The sequence below is a fragment of the Suncus etruscus genome, chromosome 14, assembly GCF_024139225.1.
Source record: "Suncus etruscus isolate mSunEtr1 chromosome 14, mSunEtr1.pri.cur, whole genome shotgun sequence".
Lineage (NCBI taxonomy): Eukaryota > Metazoa > Chordata > Mammalia > Eulipotyphla > Soricidae > Suncus > Suncus etruscus.
This window is the reverse complement of record NC_064861.1, coordinates 27736693-27760337: the sequence shown is the minus strand read 5'-3', so window position 1 is coordinate 27760337 and position 23645 is coordinate 27736693. Positions and strand designations below refer to the sequence as shown.

At 43.5% G+C, this 23645-nt stretch overlaps 1 protein-coding gene across 1 annotated transcript in view; it reads right to left on the bottom strand.

Annotated features, from left to right (window-relative positions):
• Positions 1–22981, bottom strand: part of KLHL3 (kelch like family member 3) — a 158389-nt gene extending 135408 nt beyond the window's left edge. The window contains exon 1 of the mRNA XM_049786046.1: positions 22689–22981. Coding sequence (XP_049642003.1) covers positions 22689–22702 — 14 coding nt within the window. The 5' untranslated portion in view covers positions 22703–22981. The remainder of the gene's footprint in view (positions 1–22688) is intronic.
• Positions 22982–23645: the final 664 nt, after the last annotated feature.

The following is a 23645-nucleotide window of genomic DNA, read 5'->3' as shown; positions in this document are numbered from 1 at the left end:
AAAATGTGGTGCTATTCAGACCCTGCAGTGCCAGAATTTACCTGGCTGTTCCAGTGGTATACAAGGGCTTCCAAGACTGTACTTTGGCAATGCTCAGAGGATATTATAGAGCTAAAGATTAAATTCAGGTTAGCTGCATGCAAAACATGTACTGAAACTCCTGTACTCTGGGTCTCCTATACTTTTTAAAAAATTAATGTTTAGATAACATATTTACAGTGGTATTATTAGTTTTTATATATAGTTGCCATACTACACTACCACCAAATCACCCAATACCCTCCCCACAAATGTCTTATGTTGTTTATCATGTAAAATGCTGGCCTATGGTTTATCATGTTGCTCTATATTGTTTGCTTTAGGGAACTTAGGGACTACCCCAGCTCAGAGCCTAGAGGACATTCCTGCAGATACTTGGGAGCACCATGTAATATCAGGGATCAAATAATGGGCCTTCTGCACTCTAGTCTTTTGAGTTATCTCTCTGGCCCCTGATTATATTTCTATAAAACAATCTGTTCCACCCTTCTCATACTAGATCTAGCAACCACGGTGGGCAAGAAGCATCTATCTAAGGAATCCTGCCCACTGTCAGGCCATATCTACCAGAGACCCTCATTATGTGTTTATCAATTAACTCTGAAAGCTATCTGCTTGTCCTTCCAAGCAGGTACTAACTATATGTTAGTAAAGTGGGTGGTCTGTTAAACTACTGGCAACAATTTTGACAGAACTAAGTATCTAAATATCTAAAAATGAAGAATAGGGGCCCGGAGAGATAGTACAGCGGTGTTTGCCTTGCAAGCAGCCGATCCAGGACCAAAGGTGGTTGGTTCGAATCCCGGTGTCCCATATGGTCCCCCGTGCCTGCCAGGAGCTATTTCTGAGCAGACAGCCAGGAGTAACCCCTGAGCATCGCTGGGTGTGACCCAAAAAAAAAAAAAAAAAAGAATAGGCTGGTCTTCAAGAGTTAAGCTATAAGAGCCAGTACATGTTTACAACCTCAGAGAACATGCATGTGCAACCTCACAGAACTAGCACAGGTGTACCTCCCATACATACCAGCAATAATACTGACCGTAAAGGGAATTATAAACACAAGAGTAATTTATATTTTAGTGTGTTTTATAACAAGCAATATAAAGTATTTTGTCCCCTAACTTAAGGTATAAATTAGGGTGGGTGAAAACTGGGTACATTGATAGAGCGAAGGTCACACTGGTGATAGAATTGGTGTTAGAACATTGAATGCCTGAAGCAACTGTATTAGAAACATCTTTGTAAATCATGGTGGTTAAATAATGTTACAAAAGTAGTTAAGTATTGCCTTCCCTCAGCCTCCTTTCAGGTTAAGCCACCAATCCTCCATCTGCCACCATCTTCCTCCTGCTTCCATTTCAGGTCTGTGTCTGGATAGAAACAAGGACCCTCCAGTCCCTTCCATTAACCTTCCTCTTCCCAAACCATGTGGACACCCTAGCACATTTCAACTTATAACATATGGTTCTGGACAGACTGGATCTAGCACTTCTTCCTCTTAGAAAATATACAGCTCAAAACCAAGCTGAACAAACCAATGAACTAGTTTGCAATTTTTTAAATAATTTTATTGAGACCAATATGAATTATAAGTCTTTCACAATTATATTTAAGGTACATAGTAACAATGAATTAGGGCCATTTCCACCACTCCTGTTGACCTCCCTCCGCCCTAGTTCCCAGCATGCATTCCATACCTCCACCTTTAGCCCCCTAGACTGCTAGTAAGTTTACAATATTTTTCATCATACTTAGATAGCCTTACTTCTTTAGGAAAATAACCTCTAAAGCAGATATGCCTCTAGATGCCTTTGTACAATAGATCACTTCCTTAAACATCCTGAAACTCTAAGCATTCCAACCCAAATACAAAGAACAATGGGGAAAATAAGAAAGACACCTGCAGTTGGGGATATGAAGAGAAACTCTGGCAAATTTCCAAGTCCACCAAAGTGCCTGAGCCTTATAGATGAGGACCTAAAATCAACACTTAATGTTTTAGCAATAGAAATAAAAGGAGTCACTAGTCTGCGAAATTAAGAAATCTATAGATGAACAATTCAACCAACTCAAAGAACTCTTGCAGAAAATGAGAAAATTCATTCAAATGGAATTGAAGGAACTAGAAAACATGTTAACACAACATAGTAGAATTATACAGGTTAATATGAATCTCACTACAAAGTGGGGTGAGTGCAGTTAGAGAAATAATACACTAACAGGGCCAGAGAGATAGCATGGAGGTAAGGTGTTTGCCTTTCATGCAGAAGGTCAATGGTTCAAATCCTGGCATCCCATATGGTCCCCTGAGCCTGCCAGCAATTGATTTCTGAGCATAGAGCCAGAAGTAACCCCTGAGCGCTGCCAGGTGTGACCCAAGAAAACAAACAAACAAAAAAAATACACTAACAACTACCATTACAATGTTAATGAGTGAGAGAAGTAAAATGCCTGTCTGGAATACAGGCAGAGGATGGGAGAGGAGGCTACTTGCAATGCAAACGCCCTACCGTTGTGCTATCTCTCTGGCACCCCAATCAGTCATTTTAAGGCTTTGTTTCAAGTGTAAGAGTTTAAAAAAAAAAAACCAACCACACCAACATAAAACTTTTCACCTATTAAAATTGAGTCTGCAGGATTCCTGCTACTCTCCTACGGGTATGGCTGGGAATCTGGGCAGACAGCTCGCCAATGGCCTTCTGGGCTGACCACTTAGTCCAGGAGACCGAGATCCCCCCCCCATGCCAAACTGGTCTTCAGGGCCAGGTTTGGCAACTGGGCTCTGAGGGGAGGGAGGAGGAGGGAAACTCCAATCCCATGCTTTTTCTTTTTTTTTTTTTGGGGGGGGGCCACACCCGTTTGACGCTCAGGGGTTACTCCTGGCTATGTGCTCAGAAATCGCCCCTGGCTTGGGGGGACCATATGGGACGCCGGGGGATCGAACCGCAGTCCTTCCTTGGCTAGCGCTTGCAAGGCAGACACCTTACCTCCAGCACCACCTACCCGGCCCAATCCCATGCTTTTTCAAACTGGAGAGGAAGGTTGCAGCTGGACCCAGAAGATCCCATATGCCAGGATTACTGCTCCTCTTCTACTGGCATGGCTAGGAATCTGGACAGACAGCTGGCCAAAGGCCTCCAGGACTGACCAATTAGTCCTGGAGACCGAGAGCCCCCCACGCCAAGCTGGCTTTCAAGGCCAGGTCTGGCATCTGAGCTCTGGGGGGATGGGGAAGAGGCAAACTTCTCCCCCATGCTTTTTCATACTGGAGAGGGAGGCGGCAGCTGGACCCGGACGATCCCACATGCCTGGATTCCTGCTCCTCTCCTACGGGTATGGCTGGGAATCTGGGCAGACAGCTGGCCAATGGTGTGTGCAGCCTGTCATCCTTACCCAGAATAGCACCAGCAACACAGTATTACACCATACGTTTTTGTATGGACACAGTAAAAAAGGGGGGAAACTATAGACACAGAAACAAGATCTTATCTTCTAGGGATAAGAACTCACTTTTTATAGCAGAAGGGTGCCTCCCATCCTGAACATGTGTCATGTGGATACAATCAGTCTCCAGAAGATTGGACAGTGTTAGTCCAATCCGAAACCCCACATCCCCGACGTAGAAATGATACAGCTCCGGGCAACACCACCAGGAACTAAGCTCCATTTATAACACTACTCTGGCACCAACTTGTGCCAGTTTTGATATGACAATGAGGAAAGGAAAACTTGACCTAAGACCAGGCTGTCCTATCACATCATCTAACACTAAATGGAAATCAGAAGAGATATTTTCCTTTGAACTGTAAAAAATAAGAGCACCAACAACAGAAAACTGACTTTGACAACCGTGACTGAACAGAGCCTATCTTGGGACTAATAAGGAAAACCCTACCCTAGGCTGTAGTCCAGGACACATAAACAACAAAAACAACAGCAACAAGATGTCTTATTGCAGAGGACCAACTTGGACAACAGAGACTGAGCAGAACCTTTGGATCCATAAAATCCTAGGCTTCGGCTTAGGTACTGAACGAAAACAGGGAGCAAGTGTTACAGAAGACTGAACACCACAACAACGATGGATAGGAACCTTTAGAACCTATAGACTCTATCCTAGACCCTGACCTATAACCTGCGCAAATACCAAGATTGCTAGCTATAGTGGCTTGATTTTCTCACACACAACTGAGAGGAAACTTTCCTGGCATCACAAAAAAAGCCTTTGGGATGGGGGTAATGATATATATGGAGCCAGGGATTGATCCCATGATGGTATGCTTCAAGAATGGAGAAACCCTGAATCTCTTAGGCCACAGGAATTCCCTTTCTTCTCCAATGCTTACTGTGCCTACGCAAAAAAAAAAAAAAAAAAAAAAAAGTGGGGGGAACGCCAAACCCTACCACTCCAGCACCCATACTTTTTCTTGTTTTGTTTTGATTTGTTAGTTTTTACTTTATTTTCCTTCTCTTTTTTCTTCCACTTTTCTCATTCTTTTTCACTCTTGTGGTTATTATTTAGAGATTTATTTTTATTTGCTGGGTCCACTTTTTTTCTTTTTTCTTCCATTTTTCTTTTCTTTTTTCCTCTCTCTCTTCTTTCTTTTGGTAGTTGTCACCAAATTTTTTTCTCCCCTTTTACTTATCCTTTTTATCTCCAATGACAGTGGAATAGATGCTCAATCTACAATAAGCTGTAAAGTGGAGACCAGTTGCACTAGCATACTGGGGGGTAGAGGAGGGAGATATGGGATGCATACTGGGAACAGGGGTGGAGGGAGGACAGCACTGGTGGTGGGAATGCCCCTCATTCGTTGTCACTATGTACCATAAATGATGCAGTGAAAGATTTGTAATGCACTTTGGTCACAATAAAACTTTTAAAAAATATAAAATTGAGTCTGAAAACGACGTTATTTTTCCTAACATCTTATTTCTCAAAAGCCCTGTTCTTGCTCAGATGATAGTTGCCAAACCCCTTGTGACGGAGGCCTCAGCACTGTGCTGAGACTCCCCAACTCAGCAGCAGGCAGGTGGCCTGTACCTGTAGCTTCTGCTGTTAGGAGAGGTGGACACCAGGGAACCTGTGCCCCCCAATGATGACACCACAGGCTAGGATCCCCCACCCTGAATCCCAACCCCCCCAATCTTGTACTATATGGTGGTTGCAGGCCCCTGGAGCACTGATTCCCAAGTGGATGTTTGAGTCAGTGCTGGGCCTGTGCAGAACTGGACCAGAACCTTCCTTCTAGCCTCCAGGCAGTACTCTGCTCTGGCCAGGGGACAAGGGGTATTGGGGTAAGGGGATGCGAACACTTGTGATTCGAGGTGAAGACAGTATTTTGACAAATTCTAACGGAGATGAATTTATACTACAATGTACAGGGAATGGTTCAACTGAATAAAAAGTCACGGGTAATGTTTTTGAATGTTGATTTCTGCCCAGTGCTGATGAAACGAGCGCTTTCTTCAGCTGTTTCTGTTCTCTAGACCTTCCCCTGCCCAGGGTTTTTAACTCCTCTTTGAACTAGTTGGTTCCCGCACTAGTTCACCCCAGCTTTCTCAGAGAACCTCCTTTACCAGCAATTGGCCTCCTTGTTTTATAAAACTTTCCTGATGCATTACTTTTTGGGATAGCTTAGAGGAAAAAATGTATTCCTGTTTTTTCCTGACCCTTGACTCAAGAGCTAATCAATGCTTTCTTAGTTTTCTAGTTACTGGGTGTAAAAATTATGTGTTGCAGCTTTATGCTTTTTAAACTATTTTAAATATGTCGCCCCTCATCCTCCCCCCCCCCCCACCCTGGCTTCCCCAACACCTTGACTAATGCCACCCTCTTATCCCTGCAGCCTTGCTCCCTCCTTGAACTAACACTGCTCAGGGGGGCTGAAATTCTGTGAAGACTGTGCTCGTGTTAACGGAGTTTTGTACAGCCTTACCCCCTGACGAGAATGCAAGGTTGGAACTTTCAACCACTAGAACAAAATAAAAAAAATTTTAACTGACAATTGCAGACTTGTGGAATGTTTTTATATTGAACTTTTGCTAATGCAATTAGCAGTATGTTTTGTATGTACAATTTAAATAAATCCTTGACTCAGTTTAAGTAAAATAAAAAAGAAAATTTCAACCTAGAGTTTATTACTTAGAAAGCCTCTCAAGGAGGGGTAAAATCCTTCTCAAGACAAAAAAGTAATCGCAACACTTGTGCAAACAAACCCAACTCTAAATGATCTACTTAAAGATCAATTATATAAACCAAACACCCAATTATAATAACCCTACACAATAAAATGGCAAAACAGCTCTCTCTGTCATAGTTTACTTAAATTTCAATGAAATAAACTCTCCCATCAAAAGGCACAATGTAACAGATTGTATCATGAAACAAAACACAGGCATCTGATGCCTTCAGAAAACACAATAAAAAGTTTAGGATAGACACAAGTTAAGAGTAAAAAGGATGGAAAACAATTTTACAAGCTACTGGGAAAAAAAGAGGCTGGTACAGCCATACTTACATCAGACTAAATTGCATTCAATTTCAAGAAAGGACTTAAAGACAGATGGAAACTATTCATTAATCAGGTAGCAATAGACAAGATGCATCTACTCAACATTTAGGTACCAAATGTAGAATCAACAAAGTATGTAAGACTTTTACTCACAAACCTAAAGAAACATATAGGTGGAAACGTGATAGTAGTGGGAGATTTCAACATGTCATTATTGCCACTGAACAGATCCACTAGGCAGAACATTAACAAAGACATAAGATCTCTAAATAAGAAACTAAAAGAACTATGATTAATTGATCTATACAGGTCCTTTCATCTGTAAAAAGCTGAGTACACATTCTTCTCAAGTGCACATGGAACCTTCTCTAAGATATACCACATTTTAGAACACAAGTCTAACTTGCATAAAGTCACATATACAAGAATTATCCCAAGCACACCATCAGACCACAATGCAACAGAGATCAAGATTAACTGTAAAAAGATGTAAAGAAAATCTAACATCTGGAGATTAACAACATGTTGCTCAATAACATCTAAATCAAAAAGCAACACAAGGAAGAAAGAGATTCCTTGAGATGAATGATAATGAAGAAACAAATTGCCAAAACCTATGGGACAGAGCAAAAGCAGTAATTAGGAGGGTATTTATAGCAATACAGGCCTACATTAGGAAGGAAAAGAAAGACAAAATTAACCACTAAAAGGGATACCTTAAATATCTGGGATACCAAAAGCAAAGGAACCCAAACACAAGCAGAAGAAAAGAAATAATAAAATCCAGAGCAGAGGGGCCAGAGCTGTGGCACAAGCAGTAAGGCATCTATCTGCCTTGCACATGCTAGCCTAGGACAGACTGAGGTTGATCCCCTGGCATCCCATATGGTCCCCAAGCTAGGAAACATTTTGAGCGCATAGCCAGGAGTAAACCCTGAGCATCACCAAGTGTAGCCCCCCCCAAAAAAAAGGCAGAAATCAATAAGATAAAAACAAAGAAAATAGGGGCCGGTGAGGTGGCGCTAGAGGTAAGGTGTCTGCCTTGCAAGCACTAGCCAAGGAAGGACCGTGGTTCAATCCCCCGGCGTCCCATATGGTCCCCCCAAGCCAGGGGCAATTTCTGAGCACTTAGCCAGGAGTAACCCCTGAACATCAAACGGGTGTAGCCAAAAAAAAAAAAAAACAAAAACAAAGAAAATAATACAAAGAATTAATGAGACCAGGAGCTGGTTTTTTGAAAGAATAAATAAAATAGATAAACTGCTAGTAAGACTCACAAGAAAAAAAATGGGAAAATACTCAAGTAAATCAGATCAGAAATAAAAGGCGAGAGATTATAACAGAACACCCAGAAATCCAAGACATCGAGAAAGCTTATTATGAACAACTGTACTCATTTAAGCTAGAGAGCCTAGAAGAAATGGACAGGTTTCTGGAAAAGAATAATCTCCCCATACTTAATGAGGAGGAAGTGGCCGAAAGAGGCCAATCACAAGTAAGGAAATTGAAACAATAATTTTTTGGGGGGAGGGTACACCCAGCAGTGCTCAGGAGTTACTCCTAGCTATCTGCTCAGAAATAGCTCCTGGCAGGCACAGGAGGGGAACATATGGAACACCGGGATTCGAATCAACCACCTCAGGTCCTGGATCGGCTGCTTGCAAGGCAAACACCGCTGTGCTATCTCTCCGGGCCCGGGAACATTCTTAATTATTGTTGGGGCCGGAGAGATAGCACAGGGGTGTTTGCCTTGCAAGCAGCCGATCCAGGACCAAAGGTGGTTGGTTCGAATCCTGGTGTCCCATATGGTCCCCCGTGCCTGCCAGGAGCTATTTCTGAGCAGACAGCCAGGAGTAACCCCTGAGCACCACCAGGTGTTACCCAAAAAAACAAAACAAAACAAAAAAAAAGAATGTTCCCAAAAGTGGAAAAGCCTGTCTCAAGTACAGGTGGGGGTGGGGTGGGAAGGAGGGAGATTTGGGACATTGGTAGTGGGAATGTTGTACCAGTAAAGGGGGGTGTTCTTTACATGACTAAAACCCAACTACAATCATATTTGTAATCAAGGTGTTTAAATAAAGATATTAATAGGGGAAAAAAGAATTTTCCCAAGGTGCTAAAGAGATAATACAGTGGTGGAGCATTTGCCTTGCACACACTGACCTGAGATGGACCCAGGTGTGATCCCTGGCATCCCATATGGTCCCCAGAGCCTGCCAGGAGCGATTTCTGAGCACAGAGCCAAGAGTAACCCCTGAGCGCCGCCAGGTGTGTCCTAACCCTCCCCCCAAATCTTCCCAAGAATAAGTGTAGGAGCAGATGGGTTTATGGGGCTGGCGAGGTGGCACTAGAGGTAAGGTGTCTGCTAGCGCTAGCCAAGGAAGGACTGCGGTTCGATCCCCCAGCGTCCCATATGGTCCCCCCAAGCCAGGGGCAATTTCTGAGCACTTAGCCAGGAGTAAACCCTGAGCATCAAACGGGTGTGGCCCGAAAAACCAAAAAAAAAAAAAAGTGTAGGGCCAGGTGGGTTTACAAGTGATTTTTATTAAACATACAGAGAAGAGTTATAATCGTTGATCCTTAGCCTCTCCAGAACATCAAAAAGACAGGAACCCTCCCTAATACCTTCTATGAAGCTTATATTGTGCTCATTTCAAAAGCTGACAAAGGAGCCCAGATAGATAGCACAGTGGTAGGGCATTGGTCTTGCAAGCGGCCGATCCAGGACCAAAGGTGGTTCAAATCCTGGCATCCCATATGGTCCCCCATGCCTACCAGGAGCAATTTCTGAGCAGAGAGGCAGGAGTAACCCCTGAGCATTGCCCAAAAAACAAACTAACAAAAAAAAAAAAAAAGCTGACTTGGGGCCGGGAAGGTGGTGCTAGAGGTAAGGCAAGCTAACCTTGCAAGCACTAGCGTAGGATGGACCGCGGTTCGATCCCCTAGCGTCCCATATGGTCCCCCCAAGCCAGGGGCGATTTCTGAGCTCATAGCCAGGAGTAACCCCTGAGCGTCAAACGGGTGTGGCCCAAAAAAAACAAAAAAAAAAAAAAAAAAGCTGACAAAAATACCACCAAGAAAGAAAACTACATACCAATCTCACTAATTAACAATGATGCAAAAATCCTTGTTTAACAGCTTGTTGTTGTTTTTACCCCATATGCACCAGTAGTATCATGTGGTATTGTTTCTTTTTGCGTAGGCACAATAAAATGGAAAATCTTATATATATATAAAGAAGTTCTTATCTAATATGGATAGGAACTCCTAAGTTTTATATGCAAGGGGCATTTCACCCTGAACATTTGTCACATGACTTGACTTAAGCTTTAGTCGATCGACATTGGCCATTCACTCCGATCCTTGGATCCCATCTTTGGAACCAGCATGATTTTCTGCACCAACAGCAGGAATTAAATGTTTACTAGGGAAAGCTCTAATGCTGCCCTAGCACCAACTTGTTGCAAGTTGGAAACAGCAACAACTTGCTTTCAGAACCTCACCATCTAACAGTGAGATGAAGCCAGAAGATGCTCCATGACATCTTGATTTTGACCTAAGATCTGTGCAAAAACCAAGATCTCTAATAACAGAATCTTGATTGCAATTTTCTGGGCCTATAAAAAAAAACACTTTGGGATTAGACAATTTAATATGCCAGGAACCTGTAATTGGTTTATGGCAGAATGCTTCATGGGTCTGGACATCCTGTTTTTTGGTCAAAGGTTTTTCCTTTTATTTATCTTTTAGATAGGGCCTCCTTCCTTTTTCATAGAATCTTGGAACACAAATTATTTTGTTTTACCTCATATTTCTGCATTTTTCTATAAAACTAGTAAGAAAAGAAAAAAGAAAAGATAGGGGCCAGTAACCAAGTGGTCTCAGGTGCATTGGTGGAGATAAAAAAAGGACAAAACTAAATATCTAAACCGAAGTCAACAGCAATAGAATCAAGACTGCCACACTTAGAGCAACTCAAACTTAAAATAGGTCTATTATACTGACAGGCCAAGAGGCTAAAGGTGGTTGTATAGAATGCTCTCTGAGAGAGAGACTAACTTTGGATTTATAAAAGACCTGACACTGGAAGATATCCAGAACAGCAGAGTTCACATGGCATAAATATATCACTGAGATACACCACCTGAGCCAGGGAGAGTTGGATTACTCTCAGGTTAGGGAGGGAGGAAGGGAGGGAGGAAGGGAGGGAGGGAGGAAGGAAGGAAGGGAGGAAGGAAGGAAGGGAGGGAGGGAGGGAGGAAGGAAGGAAGGAAGGAAGGAAGGAAGGAAGGAAGGAAGGAAGGAAGGAAGGAAGGAAGGAAGGAAGGAAGGAAGGAAGGAAGGAAGGGAGGGAGGGAGGGAGGGGAGGGAGGGAGGGAGGGAAGAAGGGAGGGAGGGAGGAAGGGAAGGAAGGGAAGGAAGGGAGGAAGGGAAGGAAGGAAGAGAGGAAGGGAGGAAGGGAAGGAAGGAGGAAGGAAGGAAGAGAAGGAGGGAAGAAGGAAGGAAGAGAAGGAGGGAGGAAGGAAGGAAGGAAGGAAGGAAGGAAGGAAGGAAGGAAGGAAGGAAGGAAGGAAGGAAGGAAGGAGGGAGGGAGGGAGGGAGGGAGGGTGGGAGGGAGGGAGGGAGAGAGGGAGGGAGCAATGGAAGGAAGGGAGGGAGGGAAGGTATGGAAGACAGGGAGGGAGGGAGGGAGGGAAGAAATGGAAGGAAAGAAGGGAGAGAGAAAGGGAGGAGGGAGGGAAGGAGGTAAGGAAGGAGGTAAAGAAGGAGGAAGGGAGGGAGGGAAGAAAAGGAGGGAGGGAGAAAGGGACGGAGAGAGGGAAGTAAGAAAGGGAGAGAGGGAGGAAAGGAAGGGTCAAAGGGAGGGAGGAGGGGCAGGAGAGATAGCATGGAAGTAGAACATTTGCCTTGCATGCAGAAGGGCAGGGTTCGAATCCCAAAATGATTTCTGAGCGTAGAGCCAGGAGTAACCCTGAGCGCTGCCAGGTGTGACCCAAAAAAACAAGAAAAAAGGGGGGAGGAAAGGAAGAATGGAAGGAAGGGAGAGAAGGGGAACTACTACATACAGGCTGTTAGCATCTTGGTGACTCTTCATAACTGCCCTCCACATGGAAGATATGCACCAGTACCAGAATCCTGGGTAACATTTAACAATTACCAGTTACAGAGAGCTGATAAATGCTGACACAGTTTACCTCCATCATCTTATCCTGACATCAAAACAGATCCAACAGGGTTAGGTACCACTATCACCTGAGGCACTGAGATAAAATCTGTCCATGAAACTACTAAGTGAAGAATTGACATTCAAACCCATGTGACTCAGCCCCTGTGCTCTTAGAAGTAATGACCTGCTCTTAGGGTCATACCTATAGTCCATTATGTCATGGAGAGTACATCCCACTCTCTAATGTTCTTCCATGTGGCCAAACAAGATGAAATGAAAAAAAAAAAAGTTGAAGCCTCTGGGACACATGACACAGCAGTAATTTAGCCTTGGTATTGTGGGAAATTGCAGTGCATACTGAAGTCAATATTATTAATCACACAGAATGTGGAGTTTTCACACAGGACCATCATGATTCATCAAGGCTGACTAGCAGCTGCTGCCATGTCCATAATGTATCCCTTCACAAACAAGCTCAGAAATTAGGATACTACCAAATCACATTCCTAAGATCCCTATTCAAAAATTATTTCCTTCAAAATCCAAAGAAACATTTTCTAAGTGAAGTTTCCGATGTATGAATATAAAACCTAATAGAAGCATTTAAATGCAGTCACACAGACTCCAACAAGGAAAGAAAAAAAATTCAAGATTCTGTCTGAGTTGAATAGGAGAACTGAGCATTTCTTTGTGTATGTGTTTGAAGCTACAATGAACTTGTATAAGTTCAAAAAGAAAATACAGGAGAGTTGTGTTGAGAGTCAGAAAATGCTTACAATTTATAAGATGCTAGAGATTTCTGGATTGAGAACCACTGAATGTATTTAATAGAAAAAAACTCAGAATAAAGGAAGTTCCATTAATTTTTAAAAAACGGTTTGCTTTTCATCATTCTAACAGTTTTAGGATTCATCCAGAATTGTTAAAAAAAAATGTCAATTTTATATCAAAGTACTTGCTTTATAAAACGTATTTCAAACTATTATTGTTCAGATTTGCATTTCCTGCCCAGAATGTCTTTTCTTATTTTCTTTTTTTGTTTTCATTTTTGGATTTTGGGCCACACCCAGAGTCACTCAGGGGTCACTCCTGGCTCTGCACTCAAAAATTGCTCCTTGCAGGTTCAGGGGACCATATGGGATGCAGAGGATCAAACCCAGGTCCATCCCTGGTGGGCCGCATGCAAGTGAAACACCCTACCACTGTGCTATCACTCAGCCCATGCCAAGAAATTTCTTAAAAGCCTTTACCCCATAGATACAAGGGACAAGAAAGGACCCCAGGACATGCCAAAAGACTCACCACTTGCCCTTGCCTGGGTCTTGCCAGCATTTTGCCTCACACTCAGCATTCAGAAAGCTTCTGTTTTCTAAGGCTTCAGAAAATAGGATCAATTTGTTTCTGGATCAAGGGTAGAAATATTTGCACCTTCTGGCTCTGAAGCTCCCAGGTCCAGGCACAGGCATGCCTTCGTAGGACGATCCATTTCTCTTGGAACAGAGCTGACAACAGCACAAGCCCATAGCACCATGCTTGGCATATGGTACTCCTGGCAAGCAAGGGCACCACTATGCTTCTGATTTTAAAAAATCATAATTCCAAGAAAACTGAACTACCATTTCACCTTTTTTATAAAGTTTCTTCCAAAGGCAAGTTGTTTGGGTCCACAAGCTACTGGGCCAAATGTACCCGAATTTTGTCACTATACTGTCAGTTTAATTATCACTAAAAGTCAGAGATGTGGCTCAAGAACACATATCTTTTTTTATTTTTATTTTTAACTTGATTGATTGGCTGTTGGGCCACATCCAGTGGTGCTCAGGGGCCACTCCTGAATCTGCACTCAGAAATAGCACTTGGCACACTGGAGAACCATATGGGATGCCAGGAATTGAACCGGGTCCCTCCTGGCTCAGTTGCATGCAAGGCAAATGCCCCATCGCTGTGCTATCTCTCCAGCCCAAGAACACATGTCTTGTATGTACAATTTCTGAGACCTTATGGTCCCTTGAGCTTGGCCGGATATATCCCTAGTGGCCCCAGACTGAGTGTGGCCCTCCAACAATGCATTATGACTAAAACATAAGTAACATAAAGTTAATTATTTCACTAAATTTGCAAAACTCAGTGGCACTAAGTACATTCATGAATGTAGCAATCACCATCTGTCTTCGGGCTGTCTTCATTTTCCCAAACTGAATCTCCACTCCCATTAAACATTCCCATTACACAGTAATTCGGCCCAACCTTTGGCAACTACTCTTCCACTTTCTGTCTTTATTAATTTGGCTATTTTAGGTGCCTTATGTAAGTTGGGCATTTATTTTACTTTATCCAGAAAGATGATTTCCAGAACTTAAATAAAATTCCAGTAGCAAGAATAAGAGCTATTCTTAATGGCTATCTGTTATATTCAGGCACATGCCTACACTTGTAATTTAATTACTGTGAAAGCTGAATGCCAGAGACCATTTTCTTTCACAAAACTAAATCAGAACCATAGAGGATGAAATGCAGCACTACAGCATTTGCTTTATATGCATGAGAACCTAGGTTCCATATCATACCACAAAAGAACTGTTTCAATTCTTTTCAATTCCTGAGTTCCTTCTGAGAGGAAGAATTGCCTTCTTCTCACCAATCAAGCCAAAAAAAAAAAAAATGGGAAACAAAACTAAGTCAGGACCACAGAAGATGAAATGCAGCAATACAGCACTTGCCTTGTATACATGAGGACCGTGTTTCATCTCAGTACCACAAAAAAAAAAAAAGAACTATCAGTAAGAATTGTCTTTCGGTGATGGAGAGATAGCATGGAGGTAAGGCATTTGCCTTGCATGCGAAGGATAGTGGTTCAAATCCCGGCATCCCACATGGTCCTCCGAGCCTGCCAGGAGCAATTTCTGAGAGTAGAGCCAGGAGTAACTCCTGAGAGCTGCTGGGTGTGACCCAAAAACCAAAAAAAAAAAAAAAAAAAAAAAAACCAAAAAAAAAGAATTGTCTTCCTCTTACCAATCAAGCCACAGAGAAAAAATAGGAAACTCAGCATCTGGTGGGTAGTAGAGAGCGGGAGAACTTGGGCGACAGAGCAAATATGAGTGCTAGTTCATAAATTCTTTTAATCTTATGGCCTGAGTAAAAGCATACTCAGTTCATAGTTCAAAGTCCTAATGTCTATAAAAATGATTAGGAACAAAAAACCAATAAGGTCCTGAGTTTAATCCCCAACACTATGGAGTCTACTGACCACACTAAATACAGGCTGGTGATTCCTTTTACTTTTTCGCTTTTCTTTGGATAGTAAAAGGGAGTTCAGCCATACCCAGATGTGCTCAGGACTTACAACTGCCTCTATGTTCAGGGATCACTCCTAGTGCTCAGGGAACCATATGCAATGCCAGAAATAAAACTATAGCTAGTTATATGCAAGATAAGTACCTTAACCACTGATTATACACAAGATAAGTACTTTAACCCCTGTACTAACTCTCCAACCTCTGTAGTGTTTATAATTTTTAAAGGAGGGAGTAAAGTAGGGCTTAGTGAAGCTCAGAAAAAATAGTGCTAAACCCTATATGGAAATAGTTTAGGAAGAATCAAAATGTTAGCCTATTGAGTTATCTCTCCAGTTTCTATTTGGAAATGATCCCACATCTTTTATAAAAAAAAATATAAAGGAGATCATAAAATAAATGACTTTATCTCCCAATCATGGAGTACAAGATAATAGACAAGCACTAGAAACAAAAAACAACCATCTATTGAGCACGTCCTCTGTGCCAGAGGAAGTCTACTACGTGCTTTATATATATATTACCTCATTCAATTTTCACCAAAACTCTATGAGTTCTAACCAGAATAATAATTATTTTTTATTATTATTATTATTATTATTATTATTATTATTATTTACACATTCATTTTTGCCCTACACAGAAAAATACACAGCAATACAGATTCAAGGCAACTCAAGGTCACACAGCAATACAGATTCAGGGCAAGGTCTCTGTTACTCCAAACTCCATGCTTTTAATAAACAACCTTTCAAGGTGCCGGTTCTTTTCATACTCTCATGACAAAGAAAGAAATGTGTTCATTATAAATGTCTTGGTTGAAATTTTTTTAATGCTTAAAAACAGCCCCAATTAAACTTCAGCAAGTTTAGTGTGGAACAAGCAACAGATTCAGGATTCCTCCAGTCTCTGGAGATTTGACATGTGATTCTAGCCCAGTGAGTTGGCTTTGCAGGCCCTGGGCTCCCCAGGGCACTTGTAAAACAAGACTGCAGCCCCTGGTGCTCTCCTATCTCAAAGCATTCCAGGGAGTCAATTATCCATACTGAGATAATAAGGGAGATATCCAAGAATGAATCTATTTGGCCAAAGGTTTAAATCTCCTTTCTCACTTTCTTTGCAACTATCACAGCTTCCCACAAACTTATCAGTTAATCAACAAATAACCACCCAGCACCTATTATATGTACAACCTCAGAGTAATCAATGAGTAGTAAACACATACACAAGTCTCCATTCTTCTTGCCCTTGAGGACCTGCCTCTGGTGTGAGGACCTGAGATATATTAAAAAAAAAATGCAAAAAAAAAAAAAATGCAGGGTATAGGAGTGGCTCTGTGGCAGAGCTGAGCATGATTGAACTTTGGGGTGAGGTGAGGGGGAAAGGTCATGAAATCTTGTCAAAATAAATTTATGATTTATTATCAGTAAATGTCTGAATGTTTGCTTTGTATACTTGGGGAGAGCGGTATTTGGCCCAGCAATGCTCAGGTTTATTCCTAGTGCTGTGCTAGGGAAGCCTTATGGGATGCTAGGTATCAAAGCTGGGTCAGCTGCTTTACCCACTGTACTAACCTCTCCAGGCTGCGGTACACTATTTTATACATTTGGGACCACATAAAGGATCAGGGTGATAACTCAAAGATCTAAAGAATATGCTTATATAAGGAAGCCCAGGTTGTATTCCTGGTATCACAGGGTCTCCTGAGCACTGCTGTGAGCATCTCAAACATAAAGCCAGGAGCCCCTGAACACTACCAAGCATAATCCAAAATCAAAGAAAAAAATTTCTCAGAGGCTGGAGAGGTAGTACCACAGAAAGGGCACTTGCCCTGCACACAGTAACCCATATTCAATCCCTGGACCCCCCACATAATTTCAGAAGTCCTACCAGGAGTTAACCTTAAGTTTAGAGCCATGAGTTAAGCCCAGAGCATCTGCAGGGGTGACTTTAAAATTAAAAAAAAAAATTCTCAGTTTAAAAGGTATCTAAAGTGGGACAAAGTATGTTGTGGGTTTGGTTGTTTTTGTTTTTTTTTACATAATTAGCAGGGTTGGTTTTTTTTTGGTTTGTTTGTTTTTATTTTTGGGGGGCCACACCCATTTGATGCTCAGGGGTTACTCCTGGCTAAGTGCTCAGAAATTGTGCCTGGCTTGGGGGGACCATATGGGACGCCGGGGGATCGAATCGTGGTCCTTCCTTGGCTAGCGCTTGCAAGGCAGACACCTTACCTCTAGCGCCACCTCACCAGCCCCAATTAGCAGGTTTTTTAAATGTTCACTTTATTAAAGCACCATGATTTACATATTCACAATTGAGTTCTAGACATGCAATGGTCCAGCACTGATACCACCATCAGTGTCACTTCCCTCTATCAGTGTCCCCATGTTCCCTCTCCCAGCCCACCTTGATAGGCACCTTTTTTAAGTTTGGCTGTTAAAGTTTGGGTCTCAATATTTCAATGTTGTTTACTCTGTAGTTTAGATAATTATGTCTAACATTCCTTAATACCACCGATGTATCTGTGTCTCATTGACCCCTAATTCCTATAATTTCTCATCAGTCTTTCTTTACCTCCCTTCCACTATTGTTTTTTCTCCTCCCTATACTGTGGGCCATAGGTGATCTACTCATCTCCTCCTTTAATCCATTGCATTCCTTCCGTTATTCTAAAAACCTATATAAGTAGTATCATCTGACATTTATCCTTCTTCTTCTGGCTTACTTCACTTAATAAACCTTCCAGTTCCATCCATAATTGTATTATTTCATCATTCCTTACAGCTGTGTAGTATTCGATTGTGTATATGTACCACATCTTCATAACTTGATTGAAACAGTTGAAGAAGCCCTGGATAGCATGCTTGCCTTCTTTTTTTTTGGGGGGGGGGGGTTTTAGGTCACACCTGGTGGCGCTCAGGGGTTACTCCTGGCTCTGTGCTCAGAAATCATCCCTGGCAGGCTCAGGAGACCATATAGGATGCCAGGATTCAAACCACCATCCATCCTCTGTTGGTTGTGTGCAAGGCAAATGCCTTACCGATGTGCTATCGCTCCACCCCCCACCTTTATTTTGCATGCTTGCCTTCTAAACATGAGCCATGAGTTTGCTCTTCAGGGCTGCTCACATGTGCAGGGAACTCCTAACAGCTATACCACTTGGGAACCCTAGAACACAATCAAATTCAGCCAACTCTATAGAGCCAAGCGCAGAACTAGAGAGTACCAATGAGCACCCCTACTAGATGTGTAGGGCCCTGTGCCCTCATTGTGCACATGTGTGAACTCTGCAGCAACCCTGATGAACACACAACCAGTAAAAGACTGTTAACCCTGATGAATGGCACACTCAAATGTGGCAGGGACCACTGTATGCAGTAGTGAGACAACCAGAAATTAAAACAATAAAGTGGAGGGAAGGAGAGAAGTGAAAAATATCTTCTAGGGTTGGGGCTAAGCCTCTGAAGTAAAGCACAGGCCTTGCAGGTGTAAGGACCTGAACGCATGCACGCACACACATGCATGCATGCACGCACACACACACACACACACACACACACACACCTGGCAGATAGCTTTACTATACAGTGCCCAACAAGGACATATAACTATCAGTACTGGGATTTGACAGATTAGCAAGGACTAGGAAGGAGAGCTGAGGTTTCTGAAACAAAGTAGAATTTTGAAAGCCCTGAATTGCAGGCAAAAAAACTTAAGTATCTGGGGTTAAATGGAGTAGAAAAACAGAAGGGAAGACATTAAAGAAACCAACAGGTGTGTGGGTGTTTGGTCCGTCCTGGGCAGAGATCAGAGCTAGAAGGCTTGAATGCCTGGAATGATCAGCTGGAATTTAAATGGAATGCACAGCAGCGAGCTGGGTAGTCTAGTGAATATTGTTAGTTGCTCAGTTTTGATTTCTTGCCGAGTCTCTGACTTCAGAAGAGAAAAAGTCAAAGAACATGTACCTAAAAAGGGGGTGGGGGAGTGTTGGACCAGGGAAAGGGGTCAAAGAGCTGAAACACACAGACTGGAGTCCTAGATTCAATATTTGACACTGTGTGGTCCCCCAATCATCACCAGGAGCAAACACTAATATAAGTCCAAAGACAAAATGAAATAATGGGACCAGAGAGATAACACAGTGGTGGGGCGTTTGCCTTGTATGCTGCTGACCTAGGAGGAACCCACTTTGATTCCTGGCATCCTATACGGTCCCTCAGCCTGTCAGGGTGATTTCTGAGTGCAAAGCCAAGTGTAACCCCTGAGCACCCCCGGGTGTGGCCCCAAAACCAATAAATAAAGTTTTAAAAATTGGGGCCTGAGCAGTGGCACAGGCAGTAGAGAATTTTCCTTGCACACACTAACCCAGATGGACTGTGATTCGATCCCCCAGCATCCCATATGGTCCCCCAAGCCAGGAGCAATTTCTGAGTGCATAGCCAAGAGTAATCCCTGAGTGTCACTGGGTGTGGCCCAAAAAGAAAAAGAAAGGAAAGAAAGGAAGGGAGGGAGGGAGGGAAGGAAAGAAGGAAGGAAGGAAGGAAGGAAAGGAAGGAAGGAAGGAAGGAAGGAAGGAAGGAAGGAAGGGAAGGAAGGAAGGAAGGAAGGAAGGAAGGAAGGAAGGAAGGAAGGAAGGAAGGAAGGGAGGGAGGGAGGGAGGAAGGAAGGAAGGAAGGAAGGAAGGAAGGAAGGAAGGAGAGAGGAGAGAGAGAGAGAAAGAAAGAAAGAAAGAAAGAAAGAAAGAAAGAAAGAAAGGAAGAAAGAAAGAAAGAAAGAAAGAAGAAGAGAGAGAGAGAGAGAGAGAGAGAGGGAGGGAGGGAGGGAGGGAGGGAGGGGAGGGAGGGGAGGGAGGGAGGGAGAGGAGAGAGAGAGAGAGAGAAGAGAGAGAGAAAGAAGAAAGAAAGAAAGAAAGAAAGAAAGAAAGAAAGAAAGAAAGAAAGAAAGAAAGAAAGAAGAAGAGAGAGAGAGAGAGAGAGAGAGAGAGAGAGAGAGGGAGGGAGGGAGGGAGGGAGGGAGGGAGGGAGGGAGGGAGGGAGGAGAGAGAGAGAGAGAGGAGAGAGAGAGAGAGAAAGAAAGAAAGAAAGAAAGAAAGAAAGAAGAAAGAAAGAAAGAAAGAAAGAAAGAAAGAAAGAAAGAAAGAAAGAAAGAAAGAAAGAAAGAAAGAAAGAAAGAAAGAAAGAAAGAAAGAAAGAAAGAAAGAAAGAAAGAAAATAAAACTAAGGGTCAGAGAAATAGTACAACAGGAAAAGCACTTGCCTCGCACACAACTAATACAGGTTCAAACCCCAATACCCAAGCAATGCTAGGAAAGATCCCTAGTACAGAGCCAGAAATAGGCCTTGGCCACCACAAAAAAAAAAAAAAAATTAAAACAAAGACCAAATATTATGAAGTCCAGGAAATCAGAAATCCCATCTGAGAGGCACCAGAGTGTTGAAAAACAAATGTCTCACTGGGACAAAGTCCCAGTTTGTTTGTTTTTGTTTTTGTTTTTTGGGTCACACCAACAGCGCCCAGGGGTTACTCCTGGCTATGTGCTCAGAAATTGCTCCTGGCAGGCTCAGGGGACCATATGGGATGCCAGGATTCAAACCACCAACCTTCTGCATACAAGGCAAACACCTTACCTCCACGCTTTCTCTCCAGCCTCAAAGTTTTTTTGTTTTTGGGTTTGTTTTTTTTTTGTTTTGTTTTTGATTTTTGGGTCACACCTGGCAGTGCTCAGGGGCTACTCCTGGCTCTACGCTCAGAAATCGGCCCCAGCTGGCTCGGGACCATATGAGATGCCGGGATTCGAACCTTACCGCTGTGCTATCTCTCCGGCAGGACAAAGTCTCATAACATTCCTTGCACAGTCCTGTGAGGACTACAGTGTCCAACGTGCTTAGCAAACCCTCCTGGGATCAGTTGCTGTTGGTCTTACACACACTTTACAGACCCTATGTGCCATAGGCCCAGCAAATAGGCTGGGTTCAAATCTCTCAACCTGTCTTCCTGGTTATAGCTCTGACCCTTCTGCTAATGAACAAGAGAGAGGTGCCCCCTGCCTCCTGCAGCTTGGTAGCCCTGAAGGCCACAGGAGTCTACCACTATAATCATATTGAAAGGAGTTCTGAGGGCCCGGAGATATAGCAAAGTGGTGTTTGCCTTGCAAGCAGCCGATCCAGGACCAAAGGTGGTTGGTTCGAATCCCAGTGTCCCATATGGTCCCCCGTGCCTGCCAGGAGCTATTTCTGAGCAGACAGCCAGGAGTAACCCCTGAGCACCACTGGGTATGGCCCAAAAACCAAAAAAAAAAAGAAAGAAAGAAAGAAAGAAGATCTGAGGGGGCCAGAGATATAGCATGGAGGTAACGTGTTTGCCTTGCATGCAGAAGGACAGTGGTTTGAATCCCGGCAACCCATATGTTCCCCCAAGCCTGCCAGGAGCAATTTCTGGGAGTAGAGCCAGGAGTAACCCCTGAGCGCTGCCGGGTGTGACCCAAAAAACAAAAAAAAACAAACAAAAAAAAAGGAGATCTAAGGAGCGCACACTCAGTCTAAAAACTTCTCAACTCTTCCAATGGGAGTCGTTAGATCAGAAAACATGGTGCCCAGGATATCTTTAACCTAAAGACCCCAACAGTCATGTCCAGTTATTGTAATAAGGTCTAAAGAAATCAATAGTGCTCTGCAAGATCCAGGAGTGGGGACAATTCATGTCAAAGCAAGTACATCAGGCCATCACCTTAGTTTTGCCCCTTAGCATTTAACCAGTCTCTAACTTTCAGCATCAAAGCAGGTTGAGCCCTGCCCTTGGTAACTGTCACAGTCCCTCTCCTCCCTGCCATCTTCTGCCCTTGAGGAAAATAGTCTTGTTCTCTATCACCTGCAGACCAAAGACTCGAGAGATTGGCACAACATGAAGAAATGTTTTACCCAAAGACCAAGGAATGGTCCACCCCACAGCCCTTTCCCAAGGAAAGAATGAGATATTCAGAGAACTGGTTAAAATGGATATGCATGTGCCTGGCAGGAAGTAAACCTCCCTTGTTAAGAGCACTTGTAAGAACCTCTTGATGGAAAGAACAAGCATACATCTCCCTAGCACACGCCTTGAAGCGCCATTCATAAACTTTTTCGAAGCAAATGAAAGTCAATGCAAGCAAGTGCCATCTGAATGGGTTTCTCTGCGGCTTATTTGAATGTGCATATGTGTAATACAGCACGCATGCGTGCGAGCATAGAAACACAGTTTTAGAAACATATTAGCATGGCATGCTTGCTAAAGATTTGAACCCTTCATTGTGAAAATGCAGGCTCTCTATGTCAGGCCAGTCACACTGACATTAAAAAAAAAAAAAGTCAGGAAAGTAGCCAGGAAAGGGAAACTCCTCTTTGAAGCTGCCTGATTCAGCTGAAGAAGCCCAAAGTGTTCCCGATCACCAGCCAGGAAGTTCCCTTTTTCTGGGTGCTCCACCACTCAAGGCTGCTCTGACTGCGGAAACCCAGCACCTCTGGAGAAAGGGATTTCCTGGCTCTGAATGCCGCCCTGGGATCCATCAGTGGCCAGGTCTGCGGACTCTTGCCTAGTCAATGCAAAACGCCGGCACACACACACACACACACACACACACACACACACACACACACACACACACACACACACACATATGACACACTTACACATACATACCTTTCTCCTTCCATTATGCGAGGCCCAGCCAGGGTGACTGACTAGTCGTGAGCTGTGCAAGCACCCTGGGCTCTAGCTCCGTTCTCCTGCCAGCCGGCGGGAGATGTGATCAGCAACAGTGATTCAGCATGGCTGCAACTGAAGCTTCCTCCCTCTCAGTCTCCTTCCTCTGCCTTACTCGCGGCAGCTTCTACTGCAGAAGCAGCAGCAGCAGAAAATGTCTTACCCAGAGCTCCCTGCAGCCCTTTCAGCTGCTAAAAGCAGCAACCCACTTGCTCCCCCTCCCCCGCAGGCTTGCTGCTCTCTCCGTCGCCTAGGAACAGCGGCAGATCGAGCGACCCGCGGGCAATGCCACCTTTCCAGCCGCCTCCACATCTGCCCAGGCATCCCCAGCCGAGGCAACCTGCCCGCCCCAGGGGCTCCCGTCTCTGCCTAGATCGCAAAGGCACCAGCGGCTCCTCATCAGCCCAAGAAATACTGGCTCCCTCCCAGCCCTACCCCCATAGGCTGTCTGTCAGGGCGGCCAGATTGCTGGAATGAGGCCCCTCTGTGGTTTGCAGTGGAGTTTATCCACCTGGGAAAATTGATTTTACAGGTCAAAGCTTATATCCCATTTCCTCTTCAGTCCATCTATAGTAGTTCTGGGAGTCTGACCGACGGAGAGAAATGGAAGAAGGGAGATTGAGGAAGAGCCTGAAAGAACTGAAGAAAAAAAAAAAAACTGAGAAATAGGAAAGGGAACCCTGCAGAAACATATGAAACTGAAACAAACCCCACCTAACTGCAAAAGGCCAAAATCAATTAGTCTAGCCCTTACAGAGAACACGCATACTTTTGTTTCCCTCAGCCATACTGAAAGACCACAGGTTTCAAAGCACAACCCTAAAATATCTTTCCAAAATCTGCCATCTTAAAATTTGACTTAAGGTGTGGCTCCAACTAGTAAGTCTCTCACTG